Genomic DNA, 16,185 nt, shown 5'->3' on the forward strand with positions numbered 1-16,185 from the left:
TGACTCAATTGCGCCCCCTATATTATTTAATCAGTTATATCTCAGTGTTACATCATCCAATCTGAACCTTAGTTTTTGTGCTTCATCAGTGAGCATTTGTAGACACATTGGTATTGTTGATTCATGACATCACTTAAGCCCCACATACTCAGAGGAAAAAAACTGTCGATTATTGGATGACACAGCTTCGCACTGTGTAAAATATTAGACTGAAACTTTGTTCGCTAACTGTTGATTACCACACATAACATGTTGAAAAGCATAAAGGAAGTGCTTGTCAAACAGTGGCAACAAAAGAGGAATTCACCATAACTCCTGTCTGGAAGGTCAGATTTTGCCTATACTTGTAAGACCTGCAGCTGGACAAGTTCTAATATGGATAGAAGACAATGTCGAAGATTCGGGAAATGCGCCCCGTGGTGAACGCATGCAGGATTGACACGTGAGCATTCACGATGGCGACTGGGTGGACTGGCTGGAGCTCCCGCGGTTGCCATAAGGCCAGAGCGGCGCTTTGCTGCGAGGGCCTCCAATGCTGCTTGCAGCTTTCATTTGTACTATTTTTGCCATTATATTTTTTTTCTGGAAGAGTTTAATTCATCATAAGACCCCTTATGATGAATCAAACAAATGGAAACATTGTTCCCTCGCCCAGACGTGGGTCACCGGGGCACCACTCTGGATCCGCGCCTGGAGGTGGGGCATGCTGGCGAGTGCCTGGTGGCCGGGTTTTTACCCATGGAGCCCGAAGAGGAGACGTGGGTCCCCCTTCCCATGGACTCACCACCTGTGGGAGGGGCCAAAGGGATCGGGTGCAATGTGGGATGGGTGGTGGCCGAGGGTGGGAACCCTGGCGGTCTGATCCTCGGCTACAGAAGCTGGTTATTGGGACGTGGAATGACATCTCACTGGTGGGGAAGGAGCTTGAGCTGGTGTGTGAGGTTGAGAGGTTCTGGCTAGAAATAGTCAGACTCACCTCTACGCATGGCTCTGGCTCTGGAACCAGTTTTCTTGAACAGGGTTGGACACTCTTCCACTCTGGAGTTGCCCCTGGTGAGGGGCGCCAAGCAGGATTGGGCATACTTGTTGCCCCCCATCTTGGTTCCTGTTTGTTAGGGTTCACCCCAGTGAATGAGAGGGTGGCCTCCCTCCGCCTACGTGTGGGGGGACACGTTCTGACTGTTGTTTGTGCTTATGCGCCAAACAGCAGCTCAGATTATCCACCCTTTTTGGAGTCCTTGGAGGAGGTACTGGAGACTGCGCCTCCTGGGGGCTTCCTTGTTCTGCTGGGGGACTTCAGTGCTCACGTAGGCAATGACAGTGAGACCTGGAGGGGTGTGGTTGGGGGGAACGGCCCCTCTGATCTGAACCCGAGTGGTGTTCTGTTGTTGGACTTCTGTGCTCGTCATGGATTGTCCATAACAAACACCATGTTCAAGCATAAGGGTGTCCATATGTGCCCTTGGCAGCAGGACACCCTAGTCCACAGTTTGATGATGGACTTTGTTGTCGTCTCATTTGATCTGCGGCCGCATGTTTTGGACACTCGGGTGAAGAGAGGGGCAGAGCTGTCCACTGACCACTACCTGGTGATGAGTTGGCTCCGATGGTGGGGGAGGATGCCAGTCAGACCTGGCAGGCCCAAACATATTGTGAGGGTCCTCTGGGAACGTCTGGCAGAGTCTCCCATGAGACGGAGCTTTAACTCCCACCTCAGGGAGAACTTCGAACACGTTCTGGGGGAGGTGTGGGACATTGAGTCCAAGTGGGCCATGTTCCATGCCTCTATTGTCAAGGCAGCTTACCGGAACTGTGGCCGTAAGGTTGTCGGTGCCTGTCCCGGCGTCAACTCTCGACATCCCACCGGGAGGCGACCCAGAGGAAGACCCAGGACATGCTGGAGTAACTGTTTCTCGACTGGCCTGGGAACGCCTCGGGATTCCTCCGTAGGAGCTGGCCCATGTGGCTGGGGAGAGGGAAGTCTGGGCCTCCCTACTTAAGCTGCTACCCCATTACCCGACTCCGTATAAGTGGAAGAAAAGGGATGGATGCATGGATTGAGTTTAACTCAATGTTGTTGATCTACTTCCGGGAAAATGGTGCTGGTGGTTTGCCATTCACCTCTGTCTGTTTTGATTGTTTTTTTTTTCTGCTTTTGTCATTTTTCTTTGGTGACAAAAACTCACTGCTTCTTTATGATCGCCAACAACTTTTAAATATACAGTTATCTACTGCAAACCCCGCCTTGTTCGACCACTTTGATCAGGGCTCTGGACTCCCACCCCCTCTGCTTGTTGATGTCCCGGTTTACCTCAAGTGTGCGGCGTTTCTGCCCGTCCGAAAACATCGCTCCAGGCGCCGTGGGAGACGTGCCGGCCGTCTTGTGAGGATTAAAGCCAGCTTCAAGCTCTCTGCTGCTTTTTCACCTTCTGCTGACAATCAGACGTTAAACTGTCCATCCGGATGCTTCGCTGACCCACTCAACTCCAGCTCGCTCCAGGTGCCCGGGCCTGTGCGGCCGCGGTGGTTTCGGCCTTCTCCAGTAGAACTTAACCAACTCCGGACCTTCTGCTGCATCATCTCCTGCCGACCATCTGCTGGATATTCGCCTGTCCGGGTGCTTCGCTGATCCTGCTGGGTCCTGCCTGATCCCCGTAGTCGAGCCTGGCTCGCGCCGTGGGCGCACGCACAGCTGCGACATCTCTGGTCATTTGAGGCACGGTTCAAACTCCAGAAGTCTGAAACAGCTGATCTGTGCTCGGAGCACAGCTTTACCTTCATCTACAGCTCATACAAAGATTGCTCTGCTGAATGTGAGGTCACTGGCAAATAAAACTTTCATCTTAACGATTATTTCTGCTCCAATGGACTGGACTTCATGTTTGTTACAGAGACCTGGCTCGTCCCCGGCGCGTTGTGTTTTTTCTGAACTTTTGCCGGTGGATTGTGCCTTTTTTTAATGCTCCAAGGACTTCTGGTAGGGGTGGTGGATTATTAACAGTTTTTAAAAAGCTCTGGAACTGCAGACAGCTGCAGGCTGTGACATTTCAGAGTTTTGAACTGCTGCATTTTGAGCTGGGCCACTCCAACCCGACACTGTGCTGCCTGATCTACAGACCACCTTCATACAACAAAAACTTCATAAGTGAATTTTCTGACTTTCTGACTGGAATACTGCTCAACTACGACAGGGTCTTGATTCTGGGAGACTTTAATGTGCACGTTTGCTGTCCTGACAAGCCTTTGGTGCAGGAGTTTCTAAATCTGCTACAATCTTTCAACCTTGTGCAAAATGTTGTTGGTCCAACTCATCAACAGGGCCATACACTTGATTTAGTTCTGTCTCATGGTTTATCTGTGGTTAATCTGGAAGTTGGGGATGCTATTGTTTCAGATCACAAACCCATTTAATTCCAAACCTCTGTTATTCATGAGTCTGAATCCCCCGCTCCAGCCAAGAGTTGTCGGATATTTAACTCTTCAACCGCTGCTCTTTTTTCCTCTGCATTCCTTACTGATGCTGCTTCAGTCCCTGAAACCTCTGCCTGTATTAATATGCAGGAGCTGCTCAGTAGGCATGATGCAACCTGCTCTAAGATTTTAGACCTCGTGGCCCCGCTAAAAATCAGGCGACCAAAGCGGGCACCACACCCCTGGTTGAACGCGACCACTCGAGCGGCCAAACATCTATGCAGGAGAGCTGAACGCAAGTGGAAAAAGGACAAATTACAGGTTTCTTTTATTATGTTAAAAATATGTTTGAAAGATTATCAGAGCATTGTTATATCTGAACAGAACAAATACTTCTCCCAAATCATTGCTTCAAACAGTCATAATCCCTGTGTTCTTTTTAATACCGTAAATTCCATTTTAAACATGCCTCGGTCTGCCAGCATGGAGGCCTCTGTTGACATCTGCAATAACTTTACCAAATACTTTGCTGATAAGGCAGAGTTGATTAGGTCATCCATCCCCCAGTCCACAACTGACCCCTCTGTCTTTGTCCCTTGCTCAGCTGTCTTCAAACAGTTTGAACCCATTTCACTCCCATTTCTTAACAAAGTTGTTGGCCAGATAAAACCCTCCTGTTCCCCTGCTGACCCCATTCCTGCGTCGTTTTTCAAACAAGTTCTACCCACGATTGGACCCTCTGTTCTTACTATTGTAAATAGTAGTATTGTGACAAGTGTGGTTCCCAATGTTTTCAAACATGCAGTAGTTCATCCGTTAATTAAGAAACCTGGACTTGACCCTTCGACTTGCTCAAATTTCAGACCTATCTCAAAACTTCCTTTCCTGTCCAAAATCCTGGAGAAAATAGTTTTCATTCAATTAAACAAGTTTTTGAATGAGAACAAAATCTAAATTTTTCAATGTGGTTTTAAGCAACTCCACAGCACTGAAACAGCATTAGTAAGGGTTTGTAACGACATTATGATCTCAAACGATTCTGGTCAATTTGTGGTACTTGTGCTCCTGGACCTTACTGCTGCTTTTGATACTGTTGACCACAGTATCCTTATATCACGGCTGGAACAGTGGGTTGGGATCACAGGTGCTGCATTAGAATGGTTCCGCTCATACCTGAGTGGCAGGAGCTTCTGTGTCAAGGTTGGTAACAATGTATCCGCCTCATTACCTCTTTCATGTGGGGTCCCACAGGGTTCGATTCTTGGACCCCTTCTGTTCTCACTCTATTTGCTCCCACTGGGGTCCATCCTGAGGAAACACGGTCTTTCATTCCATTGCTATGCTGATGACTGCCAGATCTACCTGCCTGTGAAACCACTGTTTGCTCCATTCACCCTCTGTTAAAATGTCTGGACGACATTAAGGCCTGGATGGCTTCAAATTTCTTAAGTTTTAACAATGACAAAACAGAAGTCATTGTTTTTAGCCCTAGCTCAACTGCCACCACTGATCCTGTCAACCTGGACTCTCTTCAGCCATATCTGAAGCAGTCTGGTAAAAATCTCGGGATGGTTTTAGACTCTGACTTCAAGTTTGACAAACAAATCAACTGTTCTGCAGAAAAGCTTCTTCCAAATAAGACAGGTAGCTAAGCTCAAGCCAGTGTTGTCCAGACCCGACCTTGAGAAACTAGTCCACGCCTTTGTCACGACCCGATTGGACTATTGCAACGCACTGTATGCTGGGATCAGCCAGGCCTCCATCGCACGTCTTCAGCTCGCCCAGAATGCTGCAGCTCGGCTTTTAACCGGAAACCGTAGGTCTGAACATATTACACCAGTTCTGTCCTCCCTTCACTGGCTCCCTGTTCGTACGAGGATAGTCTTTAAAATTCTTCTGTTGACCTTCAAATGCTTAAATGGCCTCGCACCCCTTTACCTCTCTGAGCTTCTGGAACCTTACGTTCCCTCTCGGGCTCTGAGATCATCCGATCAGCTGCTTTTGGCTGTTCCAAAAACAAGACTGAAGCTCAGAGGAGATCAGGCTTTTTCAGTCATGGGCCCCAAATTCTGGAACAACCTGCCCCCCAACATCAGGCAGGCCACCTCCATTCCTCACTTCAAATCCCTGCTAAAAACACATCTTTTCTCTCAGGCATTTCATACAGTGTAAATTGATCTAGTGTTTTTTAATCTGTGACCCTATGTTTTAAATGCTTTTTATTAATTTTTCAGTTATTATTATTAGTGTATTGTATATATATGTTTATATATTTTTCTCTTTAATTTACTCATTGATTGTTGTTGTTGTTAAGCACTTTGATAACAGATTCTGTTTTAAATGTGCTCTATAAATAAAGTTGACTTGACTTGACTATTTAGCATCTTTATTGAACAACATTCATTGAACAATCAGATGCTCATCCCTGAATTTTCTGTTATATATTTAAGGACCAAAGAAAATCTATCAAGTTGTCATCAATAGCAACTCACTGAATAGAAGCTTACATATTTATAAAGTATGCAAAATAGGCTTTAGCAAATGAAAATGGATTTTTTTGCAACTGACTCTGCTATCTACACTGTTTAGTGTCTGGGGTTTTTTGGTGCAGATTTGCTGGCCAGGTGGGATATTTAATAGCAGGGATGAAGGATGTGAAAGAGGCCCAGATTGGTGACACACTCTACCTCCAGGAGCAGCCAGTCGAAGCTCTTCCAGGGTTCAAACCTGCCAAACCCATGGTGTTTGCTGGTAGGAACTGTCCTCTTCTACTGACTCCTTATTTCAGTTAATAAATTATGTATTTTTAAATGAACCGATTAAGACATGAGGAAAGGTTTGATGCATGAGGTCTAAAAGTTCACAGCTTGTGGTCATTTGATGCATTTTCTGTTTCTCCAGCCAGCGTGGCGCTCTCACTAAAGAGTCCTGCTAATGTGCACTCCTTTCTTTATTTTTTGTCTTCTGCTCCTCAGGCATGTATCCAGTGGACCAGTCAGAATATCCCGCCCTTTGCAGTGCTATTGAGAGGCTGACCCTGAATGACTCAAGTGTCACATTGCAGAAAGACAGCAGTATGGCCCTGGGAGCAGGCTGGAGGTCAGAAAGATTTTAATTAGAACAAAATACTTTTATAATGTTTAACATTCAACTGTCAGCTGTGAAAGAAAAGTATAATCTGGATTATGACACTCGAAGAGAGGACAATTGCAAACATATAGGCTTCTTTTTAATAGGTTGATTTTATTATTTTTCTACTGCGAAAATGATTTCCATAGCAACAAAAATAGCAACATATAAAGTCCAGAAACGTTGGTTACGTACTGTAACCCCAGATTCTATGAGTATAAGCGTAGCCCTTTAAGGCTGTCGCTGATGGTTTATCCCGTTATGTGAAAGCATTACACTGAAAAAATTTAGTCCACGCCCACCTGCTGTGTGGGCCCCACCCGGTCCATATAAGTTACGTAAAGAGCGGGTAATCGGCTCCCAATTAACTTTTCTTCAGCCATTTAGGAGCCAGTGAGGCCCGACGCTTAAAGGGCTACGCTTATACTCATAGAATCTGGGATTACAGTACGTAACCAACATTCTATTTCGTATAAGCTGCGCCCTTTAAGGCTGTCGCTGATGGTTTAAGGGCGAAGCAGATGTGGTCCTCGCCTCACTGGGTCCATTCGAACACCGTATGAAGCAGAAGCTTGCCCAAAAAACGTCTTGTCACTCAGCTCCCCATGTACATAATTACGCATTGCGTAATTATGTGTGTCATGCACAGACGCATGTTGTGTAACTATGCGTTCTGAATGCATGAACGCCCCGGAAAAATTTCAACGGGGAGGGAAAATATGCTGAAAAGAGCCATGAACCAGCCGGTTACGGCTGAACAGTATGAACAGACTAATAATAACAAGAGAACTGATTATTAATCAAATGAACTGATTGGTAACAATAGTCATGAACTGATTAGTGATAATAGAACCAAAATAACAATCACAACTTGTGACTGATAACAGCATCTCACACTGTAATGCATGCAGACAGATGTGAGTAAAACGGAGTTCCATGAAACAATAACATTCATTCTGTAACACTAAGGACAGAATGTGTCATGGAATGGGCCGTCACATCACGTAGATAAAAGCGAATGAATGAGCAGGGTGTTGACCACGCGGCCGCAGTGCAAATTTCCTGCATTGTCATACCATTATGCAAGGCAGTCGAAGATGCGATACCCCTGGTCTAGTCTGCTCTGAAGTTGACAGGAGGCTCTAAATCTGATGCTCTATAGGCTTCAGAAAAGGCCTCACACAGTCAGTGTGACAAGCGCTGGGTGGATAACGGGCGACCTGCAGGTGCATCTCTATAATGCACAAACAAATGTTGAGTTTGACGCATTGCAGCTGTGCGTTTTATATAACACGTCAACGCCCGCACCGGACAGAGAAGATGGAAAAACGCCTCTTCTTCTGATTTGTGGGGGGAAGGGAAAAACCCCTCCAATGATATCACCCTTGATTTAAATGAACTCGTGATGTTTTAGACATAAAAGCTGGGTTTTGTCTTAAATCAGCTGAGCTGCCGTCAGCCTGAATTCTAAGACATGACGGAGCAACAGAGAGGGCAGATAAATCACGCACCCTCTTAGCGGATGTTAAAGCCAACAGCAGGGTAGTTTTAAGAGACAAGAATTTAATTGGGACCTGATCCAGAGGCTCAAATGGGGCTTTGATCAGGGCTCGCAGGACCAGCGTTAAAACCCACTGTGGAACAAGTGGGTGAAACAGACCTGCGTCTCTGTACACCTTTTAGAAAACGCTTCATCAGCGGATGATTAAAGGCTGTTCTGTCTCCGAGCCCTTCGTGGCAGGAAGAGATGGCTGCAGTGTACGTTTTAATCATGTTGGACGCCAAATTTCTGTCCAACAGCTGCTGCAGAAAGGACAGCATGCCACCTAGTGGACATGAGATGACCTCTACACCTTTCTCTGTACACCAGCGCTGAGAAACTGTCCACTTTGATGTGTACAGCGCTGTGGTAGATGCAGCACGTGAATCCTGGATTGTGCGCACTACATCCTGTGGGAGACCCATCCTTTCTAAGCGGATCCGCTCAGTGGCCAGATCCACAGGTGCTGGCCTATTTCTAGGTAACTCCTGATCGCTCCTCCTGCCTGGAGGAGAGCATCCTCCCTCCATGGCAGTTTACACGGGCGCCCCGACAGCAGGCGCTGCAGGACTGGGAACCATGGTGCGTTCACGCGCTCGGGGGCCACCAGGAGAGCTGTCAATCCCTCCTCCTGAACTCGGTTGAGGAACCGTAAAATCAGAGGAGGTGGAGGAAACGCATACAGAAGCGTTTTGGGCCATGGGCTGTGGGCAAACGCATCCACCCCCAGCGTTGGTCCATCTCGCAGGCTCAGAGAAAACCATAGTTGACACTGAGCGTTTTCTTGTGTCGCAAACAGGTCCACAGCTGCTTTGACAAATTTCTGCCACGTCTGAGTCATCAGGTCTGGATAGAGAGTCCAGTCCCCGTGACGTGGACCGCCCCTGGACATCACACCTGCCCCTTTGTTCAGAACACCGGGTATGTAAACTGCTCTGATGGAGAGCAGATTTTGGTGAGCCCAACACAGTAGCTTTTGCGCAATGTGTAACATCTGGGCTGAGCGCACACCCCCCTGCCGGTTTATGTACGCAGCAGTCACCTTGTTGTCTGTGTGAATCCAAACGTGTTGATTCTGCAGCACAGGAGCAAAGTGTTGAATCACGTTCAGCACCGTGTGGCACTCCAAAACATTCATGTGGGCAGATGTGTGATGGGGCCACAGCGCCCCTACTGCTTGAGATAGGCATGTCCCCCCCCCAGCCTGACAGCGACGCATCCGTGAAGACTGGCATGTGTGACGTGGGTCTGCTGACGGGGGCTCCCTCCGACAGAACCAGGGTGTTTCCCCAGTGTCGGAGGTCTGCTCTCACGGAGGGAGGAACAGTGATCATCCGTCTCTTTTGTTTTTCTGGATCCACACGCAGACGCGGAAACCACCTCTGGAGGCGTCTCATGTGTAATAAACCCAGCGGGACAACTGTGTGAGCTGATGACATCATTCCTAACAGCTTCATGATGGAAAACAGCTGTTACCACTCTGCCAGGTCTTACGAGACGGAGCTGGTCTTTTAAAGTGTCGATTCTCGTTTGTGATAAACGAGCCCTCATGGTGGTTGAGTTAGCTCCACTCCCAGATAAACAGTTGTCTGGGCCAGGAAAATTGAGCTTTTCTTCCAATTTATGGTGAAGCCCAGACTTAACATGTGTGATGTCAACACCTGAGCCTGCATCACTGCTTCCTGTCTGGAGCGTGACAGCAGCAGCAGGTCGTCCAGGTAAAACAAAACTCTCATCCCTGCTCTGTGTAACGGATGCAGGGCTGTCTCCACATACTTTGAGAATGTACGAGGCGCGAGAGCATAACCAAACGGCAGCCTGTTGTACTGATACTTCATCCCTTGAAAGGAGAAACGCAGGAATTTTCTGTGTTTTGGGATAATCGGTATGTGAAAATAAGCATCTTTCAGGTCGACGGAAAACAAACCAGTCATTTCTCTGGATGTTGTCCAACAGCTGTCTGGTTGTCAACATGTGAAATGGCTTGTCCATGATCACCTTGTTGAAAGCTGACAGATCCAAAATCGGTCTCATCCCTCCGGTCCGTTTGGGAACCAGGAAGTAACGTGAGTAAAACCCTGTGTTTTTCTCTCCGTTGGGAACTCTGGAGATTACTTCTTTTATCAGAAGCTCTTGGACTTCTGCATTTAGGGATGAGATTTGGTCTGGTGATGACAGGACCGTCTCTAAAATTCCTCTGAATGGAGGGGGTCAGGTTTCAAATTGCAACTTGTAACCTTTGCATAACACCCTGGCCATCCATCTGTCTGGTGAGCATGTTTTTAGTCACTCCGCGTAACGTTCGTGGAGTGGACGTGCGTTTAAGTGATGCGTCATGTTTTGTTCGAATGTCATCCAGTCCATGGCCTCGACCGCCGTCATGTCTCGAAAGGGCTCTGAACACGCCCGTGTGCTGCGTTCAGACCGAGGACCAACCTTCATGTCTAGGTGTGCCGGTGTGTGCTGAGGCGAAGCGTGGCAGCTGATGACGCCGTGGGGCTGCGCGTTTGACGCCACTGTGGTGAAAATGCGTGTCGCTCGCTCCTGCCGCGTGCGGTGTCCTGCGCTGGGTTCGCTTTGATATCTCGCATCTATGCCACCATGAGCGGGCGAGCGCTGCGAAGCTGTGAGTGCGACTTCATCTACGCCATGCCGTTTGAGTGAAGACTGCGAGCCCCGCGGGAGCACACGTTTTCTCTGGTGGGACGCGCGCCGCTCTCGCTGGAAGCGAGACTCGTCACTGGGTTCGCTCAGCTGTCTCACGCTTATGCTGCCGTGAGCGGCCGAATGCTGAGTGAACGGTGGATGAAGGCTGCCTGCGCCTCGGCGGCACGCGTTTGCTTCGATGCGGCGTGTGTCGCTCTCACTGAGAGCGTGGTCCTCCACCGACCCGACCTGCGGTCCCACATTTATGCCGATGTGGGCCAGTGAACGCCAGGGAGCTGTATGTGCACCATCATCTACGCAACGCCGTTTAGGTGAAGGCTGTTTGCGTCGCGTGAGTGCGCATTTGACACCGCTTGGGTGAGGATCGTGCAGCTCAGGTTGACAACGAGTTATTTCGCTTACCATTGTGCGGTGTGAGCGTCTCGTCATGTCTTGGAGCAACGGTGAGTTTAAAAAACCCTTATTAAAGACACCGTCTTGTTATGTGTGGAGGATGTGTGCGCAGCCGCTGTAAGTCCATCCGAGCTTACAGACTGGCTAAAAACAGACACTTGATCATTGAATTATGTTTTATTCAACATTTGTGTCATATTTACACACACCCTCTGCAGACCATCATTCTGAATCTTTTCCCCCTTGAGCTCTGGGATTCGTTGGCCCAGGGTGCCGTCTGCTGGGGGTCTCTGGGAAAAACGTTGGACATTCTGTTGCCGGGATGAAGAGGGCCGGACGGGCTGAAGCTCAGCGAAACGGCCGTGGAACCGTCTTGCCACCGGCTCATTTCGTGTGGAGGGTGTGAGAGAGAGCCACTGTCAGATCATCTGAGCTGACAAACTGGCTAAAAATGGACACTTTCATCATTAAATGATGTTTTACTCCAAACTCGTGTCATCTACACACATTCTCTGCCACAACCGTCAATTGCTCTGCCATTTGTTGTCCTAGAGCGCCATCTGTTGGCGGGCTCAGGGAAACGCTGAAAAACACTGTCCTCCGGCTGCGATGTGGGCCGGCAGACAACAAAGAGGTGCTTTGTCTGCTCTGCAGACAGAGCGTTGTCTCCTCCAACCTCTAAACATGTACACCAACATGTAACGTGTTGTTCGCTGCGGCCGTCTGGAACGCATGCTGGTGAGCTCAGTCGAAGATCGGTGTCACCGTCTGGATTACGCTAACCGGAGGCGCGGGACGCTAGTCCACCTGGACATCTTGCTTCGATGAAGCCTCCGTCAGGCTCGGCTCCAGGGGGCACTGAGGGAAAAACCGCTCTGTGAAAACCCCTTTGCTCTGGTGATGGGCGCGGGCTGTGGGAACCGGGCCCCCAATCGACCAGGAAAACCGGCTGTGGCCTCGTCCCGTAGGATGCCCTGCTGGGAAAAACAAGGCCAGATGGGGTCAGGACGGTGAGCCAGAAAAGGAGCCTAGAAAAAGAATTTTCCCGCCGGATCATCCAAACTGGCGGGAAAAGGCGCGGGACGTAAAAAAGGTCCCTTCATGTCAGCCACTCCTGGTTTACGCGGGTAACCCCAGAGGGTGCCATCGGCTGGGAGCGGTGTGATCGCCGATGCGAAACGAGGTGGGATGAGGTGAGCATTCTCTCAGCCCCCCTCCACTGACACTACGCTCTCCAGGAAGGAACGAGCCGCAGGGGTCCGCTGCTGACGCCGCCTGTCCCAGAGAAACCATCCGATTTGCTCCGGGGGTCGGCGATAAGAGGAAAATTACAATATGGCGTTGTCCAGCGTGTAGCGACCTGTCACTGAGAAATACTCCTCGGCGCTTACCTTGAAAACAAATATAATAATAATAATAAACTTTATTTCTATAGCACCTTCCAACAACGCCTTGCATTGACCAAGGTGCTTCACAAGACAAAACAAGATTAAAAACAGGACACAATACATCAGTGCAAATTAAAAAACACAGCGAGAATAAAAGAAGGTAAAAGAGATAAAATAAAAAAAATAAATAGTAAATACTAAACTACTATAAGTTAAACATTAAAAGCCCTTTTAAATAAGTATGTTTTCAGTTTGGCTTTGAACAGAACCAGATCAGAGATGGCACGCAGCTCATAGGGAAGAGTATTCCAGGCTGCTGGGCCTGCAACAGAAAAGGACCGGTCCCCCCATTGTTTGCACCTTGAGCGTGGCACCTCCAGCAGATTTTGACCAGCAGACCGTAAAGCTCTGCTGGGCTGGTGGACTTTCAAAAGTTCTGAAATATAAGGTGGTGCAAGGCCATTCAAAGTTTTAAAAACAAACAGTAGCAGCTTGAACTGTATCCTAAACTGAACCGGGAGCCAGTGTAAAGAAGAAAGGACAGGAGTGATATGTTCATATTTACGTGTGTTAGTCAACAAGCGAGCAGCAGAGTTTTGTACAAGCTGTAAACGGGAGATAGAAGATTGATTAATACCCACATATAAGGCGTTACAGTAATCAAGCCTAGAGCTCACAAAGGCATGGATGGCCTTCTCCAGATCACTACGGCTAAGGAGTGATTTTACTTTGGAAAGCAGACGGAGCTGAAAGAAGCTGGTTTTCACAACAGAACTGATCTGTTTGTCTAGCTTTAAGTTACAGTCAAGCTCCACTCCTAGATTTTTTACCACCTGGTTGGCGTGGGGGAGCGGAAAACCTATACTGGGAGAGATGTTGCATGAATTACTGGAAGCACCAAATAAAATCCATTCAGTTTTATCGTTATTGAGGTGGAGAAAATTCTGAGACAGCCAGTGCTTAATGTCATTTAAGCAGCTGGCAATAGAGTTGAAACCGAGTGAGGAACTGGGAGTGACCGGCAGATAGATTTGTAGATCATCTGCATACAGATGAAAAGACAGATTATGGCGTGCAATGATGGGTCCTAATGGTAGCATATAAAGTGAGAAGAGAACAGGCCCCAGAATGGATCCCTGCGGTACGCCAGAGGTCAAAGAGACTGAAGAAGAGGACAGATCACCAATCATAACAGAGAAAGTTATGTCTGTTAAATAGGACTTAAACCACTCAAGCACAACACCCTGAAGGCCAACCTGCTGAGCCAAACGAGTGATTAGGACCTGATGGTCTACAGTATCAAAAGCTGCTGAGAGGTCCAACATCACCAGCAGAACAGGTTTTTTGGCATCAAGGGACAAAAGAATATCATTCTGTACTTTGAGTAGTGCAGATTCAGTGCTATGACGGTGTCTGAAGCCAGATTGAAATTTTTCAAACAAGTTGTTGTGTTCTAAAAAAGATTGCAACTGAATGAAAACAACCTTTTCCAGAACTTTGGATAAAAATGACAAGTGTGAAATTGGCCTGAAATTAGAAAAAGCTGTAGGATCTAAACCCGGTTTTTTAAGAAGAGGCCTGACCACAGCCTGTTTGAAAACAGACGGGACATAACCTGAACTTAGACAGCTATTAATAAATGTCAGAAGACAAGGACCAATAACATCCAAGGACTGCTTGAACATCTTAGAGGGGATGATGTCCAGGGTACAGTTTGTAGGTTTCATCTGCTGAACCACCTTAACGAGGTGAGGTAGTGAGACCAGGTGGAACTGATCAAACACAGCAGAGGTTATTGAGGGAGCACATAACCGAACAGCATTATATGTACTGACAATGTTCTGCTTGATAGAGTCTATTTTGTTCACAAAGTAATCAAGAAAACCATCACAGGTAGACTGTGTAGCAGTTTTCAGAACATTGATGGGAGGGATTAATGACAGACTGAATGGTATTAAATAAAACCCTTGGCCGGTTACAACTGGTAGAAATTAAATTGGAAAGATATTGTGATTTGGCCTGCTGAACAGCTTTTTGATATTCATGAAGACAGTCTCTCAGTATGTCCTGGGACACATGAAGCCTGTCTTTCTTCCATCTGCGTTCTGCTTTCCTGCAACGTTGTCTAAAAGTCCGAGTGGTACCATTAAGCCAGGGATCTGGTTTGATTTTTGTAGAAGTCTGTCTTAAAGGAGCGATGGAGTCCAAGATCTTTGTAGAAGTGTATTGAAAGGAGGTGATAAATTCTTCTGGATGTAGAGATGCATTCAGACTTTCAGCAGTGTAGTAGATCACGTGGGTACGTGTCACTTGTTGTAGTATGACAAATATATGAAATATATATGCATACAATTTCACGAGTTCTTCATCTTTCTGACTGCGTAATGCCGTGCATTGAATTAACAGAAATGCGAACGAGAGACGTTATTATCTTTGACCCATCAAAATGAATGGAGTCATTTATTTTCAGAATCAAAGTTTAACATCAAACATTTACATTAATTTGGCAAAATATGAAAATAATAACAGACAGTTTCACAAATAATGAACTTCAAATCACTCGGCGGTGATTTGAGGACTTTGCTTCAGATATTTCTAAAATATCTGTACTGGTTTTGTGAGAGAGAGAAGAGTTTAAGATGAAATGGAGATTATCTTACAGAGAACTATGTGAGAGAGTTAATATCTGTTGACCAGAACGTGCACGCTTCATCAGATTTCAGCTCGCCTCCGGTACACTTAGTCGAAGAAGAGACCGTTACCTGGTGATGATAGATCAGCTCGATAGGGAATCCTCCAGACCTTTCAGCGTCTCCGTTGAGAGCTGCTGAAATCCTTAGATAGTCGTGCGTGGGTTGTTCAAACAGAGGTTATAATTCCAAACGTCTCTGACTCTCCATGAATTCTAACAGAACCCTTCAGAACTTCATCTCTGGAAATCTTTTCCATTCTGTTCTCTTTTCCATTCTAAATGAATTCTCCATGAATTCTTTCAGATTCTTCTTCAGAACTACTTGAGAACTCCTTGAGAACTCCCATGAGAACTTACTTGAACTGGACAGTTGCCACATTTTATTTGGGTCGACTTCCGGTTCAATTTAGAGCTTTCTGATTCGTGGATGTACCAGAAAGAGGTGTGGTTTTTTGACGTAAGTTATTATCAAAAGTCAAGGATTGTTTTCAACATACAGAAAAGATTATTGCAGTCGGCCAGACTTCGTGGAGTCTCACACTTGGTAATCTTTTCAAATAGTAAAACATGACATCCCATTTTCAGTAAACATTTAGTTGACCGAAGCTTCAACTTTCACATACTTACGACTTGGCTCATTTCAGACAGAAAATCAAGAAATGCATATTAAGGTGATTTCTTCTTTGAATGAGGAATAAAAATCATTACTTACTGTTTATGTAAAATAAAAATGAGTAGTTCTTTTCCAACCTGTAAGCATTGAATGGAACTAACACAATTGATTATCAAACATTTGTAAAACAGTAAATGATTATAGAGAATTGTCTTTTCTGCTTGATTAATTCAAGAAAGAAAGTCATCAGATGGCTCAGACTTATTCAGATCAATGAAAATAACAGTCTCTGTCCATCTGGTAGATATGAGGTCATCAAGGTCAGATAAGGGTCAGACCAGGTTCACTACAG

The 16,185-nt window shown here is 46.7% G+C and overlaps 1 protein-coding gene across 1 annotated transcript in view; it reads left to right on the top strand.

Annotated features, from left to right (window-relative positions):
* Positions 1–16,185, top strand: part of guf1 (GTP binding elongation factor GUF1) — a 147,485-nt gene that overhangs the window by 62,671 nt on the left and 68,629 nt on the right. Inside the window, exons 9-10 of the mRNA XM_037675438.1 lie at positions 6,023–6,162; positions 6,387–6,510. Of these exons, the coding sequence (XP_037531366.1) occupies positions 6,023–6,162; positions 6,387–6,510 (264 nt within the window). The remainder of the gene's footprint in view (positions 1–6,022; positions 6,163–6,386; positions 6,511–16,185) is intronic.

The sequence above is a fragment of the Nematolebias whitei genome, chromosome 4 (genome assembly GCF_014905685.2).
Source record: "Nematolebias whitei isolate Nwh7 chromosome 4, NemWhi1, whole genome shotgun sequence".
In the NCBI taxonomy this organism is placed as follows: domain Eukaryota; kingdom Metazoa; phylum Chordata; class Actinopteri; order Cyprinodontiformes; family Rivulidae; genus Nematolebias; species Nematolebias whitei.